This window comes from Delphinapterus leucas, unplaced genomic scaffold (genome assembly GCF_059928025.1).
Source record: "Delphinapterus leucas isolate spDelLeu-1000000601 "Yukka" unplaced genomic scaffold, BTC_Dleu_Yukka2 spDelLeu_asBTCV2_sq25, whole genome shotgun sequence".
NCBI classification, from domain to species: Eukaryota; Metazoa; Chordata; class Mammalia; order Artiodactyla; family Monodontidae; genus Delphinapterus; species Delphinapterus leucas.
The window spans coordinates 15,764,272-15,769,726 of record NW_028322234.1 but is presented as its reverse complement, the minus strand read 5'-3'; the positions used below and the strand labels follow the sequence as shown (position 1 = coordinate 15,769,726).

General features: G+C 51.1%; 1 protein-coding gene across 2 annotated transcripts in view; it reads right to left on the bottom strand.

Annotated features, from left to right (window-relative positions):
- Window positions 1–90: 90 nt before the first annotated feature.
- DPP9 (dipeptidyl peptidase 9) overlaps window positions 91–5,455 on the bottom strand; it is a 45,454-nt gene continuing 40,089 nt past the window's right edge. For both annotated transcript variants that reach the window (XM_022556958.3, XM_022556965.3), the window contains one exon: window positions 91–5,338. In XM_022556958.3, coding sequence (XP_022412666.1) covers window positions 5,246–5,338 — 93 coding nt within the window. In that variant the 3' untranslated portion in view covers window positions 91–5,245. The remainder of the gene's footprint in view (window positions 5,339–5,455) is intronic.

Sequence of the window (5,455 nt, the reverse complement as noted above, 5' to 3'; positions counted from 1 at the left end):
AGGAGACCAAGACATGGAAAGGAAATGTGGGATCCTGGATTGGATCCTTGCCGTAGTCTGGGCTGTTATAACAAAGTCCCACAGACTGGCTGGCTTAAACAACACACGTTTATTTCTCACAGATCTGGAGGCTAGAAATTCAAGATCAAGGCTCTGGCAGAATTGGTGTCTGGTGAGAGCCCATTTCCTGGTTCAACACACTCCATCTTGCTATGTCCTTACATTATGGAGGGAGAGAGAGAGCTCTCTAGGGTCCCTTTATGAAGACACTAATCCCATTCATGAGGGCTCCACCCTCATGACTTAATCATTTCCCAAAGACCCCCCACCTCCTCATACCATCACACTGGGTGTTAGGGTTCAACATGAATTTGGGGGCAGAGGACGCAAACAATCCGGGACCAGAAAAATGACATTAGAGGGAGAAATGGTGAAATCCAAATAAGGCCTGTATATTAGATAAAAGGATTGTACTGATGTTAATTTCCTGGCTTCAGTAACCTGGCTTGTACCATAGTGATGTAAGATGTTCACATTAGGGGAAGCAGGGTGAAGGGCATTAGGGAACTCCACTATTTCTGCAGAAATAGCTCCCTCTTTGCAGCTGGCTGCTGTGGACCCGTTAGGAATTGGCTCCATAAATTGGAGGCCGGCAGACCTATTCTGTGTTAAACACAGCAGGATTCCATTATATCTCCATATCCTCAGCGCTGTGTTTGACCAGCCTGTCACTATGAAGGATTCAATTAGTGGCCAAGCGCTTTTGCTAACAAGGTATTTCAGTTGTGAGTGGTCTTGAATTTCCTACTCAAAGAGGGGTAGGTGTGTGTCTGTGTTTTCAGAAAGACTGAGCCCCAAGCCTCTTGTTTCTCTGTTTTCCTTTTTGCCTCCAAAAAACAAACAAAAAACTGAAGGGATTAAAAGAAAAAAACCCATCATTCTCAAGATCCTGCTTTTTGATCATGACATGAAATCTAGCAGTCATAAAGGAAAAGATTTGATAACACAGGTATCACGACTTTTCTCTCCATGGTCAGGACACCATAAACAGGGTGGGTGAGGACATAATAAAGAGGATGCATGAAGGAGCTCCTTTGTGGTGAATAAACAGCTTTTTTTTTTCTTTTTTTTGGCCGCAGGGCATTTGAGATCCTAGTTCTAGGACCAGGGATCAAACCTGGGCCCCCTGAAGTGGAAGCACGGCGTCTTAACCACCTGATCCACCGGGGAAGTCCCCACCAGCTCTGTATTTTGACTGTGGTGGTGGTTCTAGGAATCTGTACAGGTGACAGCGTGGAACAGACCTACACACACATAAATGAGTGCATGTGAAAGCTGATAAAATCTGAATAAGGTCTAGAGTCTAGTTAATTGCGTCGTATTCACATCAGTTTCTTGGTGTGACAGTGTGCTAGGGTTAAGTAAGATGTAAGCTGCGTGAATGAAGGGTACACGGGACTCTGCACTGTTTTTGCAACTTCTCATGTGTCTATAGTTGATTTTAAAGAAACAAAAAAAAAAAAAAGAAAGAGGCTTCCCTGGTGGTCCAGTGGTTGGGACTCTGCGCTTCCGCTGAGGGGGGCATGGGTTCGGTCCCTGATTGGGGACCTAGGATCCAGCATGCCTCAAGGTGCGGCCAAAAAAACAAAACAAAACACTATACAGCATTATAAATCAACTATACTTCAATTTTAAAAAAATAGAGAATTTTAAAAATACCATAAACATGTTTGAAAAGCAAATGACAAACTGGGAAAGTATCTGCAAACGATATGAAATGGGTTTTTATGTCCATCGCGTATGGGTTCTTGCCAGTTAGGGAAGAGCTGAGCACTTCCACCAAGAAAGGACTCGAGCATGTACACGGGCGACCTGAAACAGAGTGGGAACCCTCCCTCAGATGGAAATCCCACCAGTGGTGGAGAAAACAAGTGGCCCTGTATCAACCATGAAGAAAACAAAGGTCTCTTAAACTGCCACCTCCAAGACCAAGACCTTCTGCCAGCAGACACTTGTCCTTTTGTAGCTGCCCGTCACCCATCCTCCCATGTCCCTCCCCAGGCCTTGTTGTCCGGGCAGGAATACAACTGACTGAAGTTTGACTGATGGATGCTGAGTACTGACCGAGGGAGGTAGGGGTAGTAAGTTCCGATGAAGAGCTCCTGCTTGAGGGGCTTCCTGGCGGTCCAGTGGTTAAGACTCCACACTTCCAGTGCACGGAGTGTGGGTTCGATCCCTGGTTGGGGAACTAAAATCCCGAATGCTATGAGGCACGACCCGCCCCCACCACCCCCCCACCCCCAAAAATTTCCTGCTTGAGACAATTGCAGGGCGTGGGCTAACAAGCCTCAGGGGGCAACCCTAGTGCCCCCTTTCTCACCAGCTTCTGTCATTCTGTGACTTGTGACTAGTTGCCTCTCCACTTTCTTTCACAGCGGGTCAAGGGCAAGACATCTTCTTGTTCCTGAGATGATTTTAAACATTCACTGGCTGAGATTCCCACCCATAAAACTGTTTGAGATCAACAACACAGTTCAATTTGCAACGTGTATGACCATGGACTGATTTCCTTCATATATAAAGAGTGTCTACAAATCAGTGAGGTCAATAGATCAAAAGAAAGGTGGGCAGGGCTTCCCTGGTGGTGCAGTGGTTGAGAGCCCGCCTGCCGATGCAGGGGACACGGGTTCGTGCCCCGGTCCGGGAAGATCCCACATGCCGCGGAGAGGCTGGGCCCGTGAGCCTGCACATCCGGAGCCTGTGCTCCGCAACGGGACAGGCCACAATAGTGAGAGGCCCGTGTACCGCAAAAAAAAAAAAGGGCAAATTATTACTCCTAAACAAGTGTCTTAAAGCATGAAAATATTCGTACACATAAAAGAAATGTGCATTTGAATTACAGTGAGATGCCATGTGTCACTCCTAAGATTGGCAAAAACAACACGTAGTAATGAAGAAATGGAGGAGCAAGCACACTTCACCAAGAAGTGTGTACACTGGGCTTCCCTGGTGGTGCAGTGGTTGAGAGTCCGCCTGCTGATGCAGGGGACACGGGTTCGTGCCCCGGTCCGGGAGGATCCCACATGCCGCGGAGTGGCTGGGCCTGTGAGCCATGGCTGCTGAGCCTGCGCGTCTGGAGCCTGTGCTTCGCAACGGGAGAGGCCACAACAGTGAGAGGCCCACGTACCGCAAAAAAAAAAAAAAAAAAAAAGAAGTGTGTACACTGAGGCATTCTTTAGAAGGTAATTTGCAATATTCTTCAAAATTAAAAATGAATATGCCTTTTTATAATTCTAGGAATTTACCCTACACACTCAGACATATGCCCCAACCATGTACAAGGCTGTTTGTTGTAGGATCCTTTATACCCATGGGTTTGGTCAGTTACAGCCTGTGGGCCAAATCTGGCCGGCTGTGTGGCTTTGTAAATAAAGTTTTATTGGCACACAGCCACGCCCACTCATTCACACATCACCCGTGGCTGCTTTTGAACTGCAAGGGCTAGAGTTGAGCGGTTGCAAGAGACTGCCTGGCCTACAAAGCCCGAAATATTTACTATCTGGCCCTTGACAAAGTCTGTTGATTTATACGAAAAGCCCAGAATAATCTATGTTATCCCTTGATAGGTGCCTGGCAAAATAAATTATGGCACATTCACAGGGCAGAATAGAGGGCAGGTATTAAAAAGAGAGACTGGGGAGGGGTTACCTCTCGGGAGGGAGGGCGTATTTTTCCTCTGTATTCTTTTGTACTAGTTTGTTTTATTCTTTAAGCCATTAAAAAAAAACTGGACTTTCCGAAAGGATGGAGTGGCTGATGGCACAGGGAGAGGCCACTGTGCTGTTAGAAACCAAGGGTGCCCTCTGCGCAGGCATGGTCTCTGGTCTCCTAGTCTCTCAGCTGTTAGGACAGACATGAAGAGGGGCACGGCCTGCCGTCCCTTGTTGGTGTGTCCTGACCCCCAACCGCTGAGTCAAGTCTCTGGACAAGGAGAGGTGCAAAAGGAAGTAAGGGCCAGGCACCTCGGAGGCACCCACGGGCTGCCTCAGGACCTCTGGGACTGTCCTTACTGGGCCAGTTGGCTGAGGGGTGGCGCCCCACCCCCCCACTTCATGCCAGGGCAGCACCGCTGAGCAAGCAGCGCCCCCATCCTTCGACTTCAAGGACTGCCGTGCCCTTGGCTCAGCCTCCTCCTAGGACCCCCGCCCACTCGAGGAGCCCCCATCACCAGCCCCAGGGGTTCAGAAAGAACCTCAGGCAGGTGGCGACGCTTCCATCTGGAATCGTTTAATGAGTCTACTTCTTACACGCATAATTATAAAAGAATAAGAATCGACAAAAATATTTTCTTTTCATAATGTGTAGAGGTGGTTCGTCTCTGGTGGGGTTTTTTTTTGTTTTGTTTTTTTGTTTTTTTTCCTACCCGCCCTTGGCAGAACTCTTGGCGGGAGGGAAAGGAAGGAGTAAGGATAACCCTGAGGTGGGGAGGGTTCCACTCCCAGCCCTGGAACCCCGGTCTGGGCGGGCGGGCCAGGCAGAAACGTGTGGCGGAGGGCTGGGCTGGGGAGAACGGGGCTGGGTGCGCTTCAGAGCCTGCCTGAAAGCCGGGCCGGAAGGCTGCCCCGCTTCCCTGCGCACCGCTCACGGCCTGCCGGGCACGACTCCCGCTGTGGGCTTCGGGTGCTGGCTGGGGTGAACCCTGTGGCCCAGCGGCAGACCCCGAATCTAGATTTAGGCACCCCTTGCTATCTTTCTTTTAAATAATTCATAAAAATGCCCACCCCCCAAAAGAAAAACAAAACGAAACACAAATATGAAGTGGGCGGGTGGGGAGGAAAGGCAACCGCATGCTTCTGCGCTGGTGGCCGGGCTGGGCCTGGGGGTCCCCGGGGCAAAGGCCGGCTCCTCCGAGTCTCTTCTGGCCTCCAGTGCCCAGCGGAGTTGAGGCTCCCGCTCCTGGATGACAGGGAGAGGAGGGATGGCTTGAGGAAGTGCCTCGTGGACGTTGGCCTCATCTCTCCATCCTGGCCACGAAGAAGCAGCAGGCTGAAACCCCAGGAGCGTTAACGAAAACAGTAAAAGGCGTTGGGGCGAAGGTGGCAGCTCCCGGGGCGGGCGGTCTGGCGGGGCCGGTGGGAGGAGGCGCTGCACAGGGCCTGCGGGGCTGCTCGGTCCCTCCAGCAACGGCGGCGGCGAAGCCACTTGTGCTCTGACTGCGCAGGCCCGCGCGTGGCGGCCCGCGGGCTCAGAGGTATTCCTGTAGAAAGTGCAGCAGTGTGACTTCATAGTGCTCGCCGGACTCGGGGCAGCGGATGCTGTGTCTCTCGTTGGGGTATATCTGGGTGGACAGAGAAGGCAAGGCTGGTGGCACCGAGGCACCTCTGCACCCTGTGCCCTGCTACCCCCGAACCCCTCCACCCCTGGGCTCAGAGCGTCTCTCCTCAGGGCCTCGGTC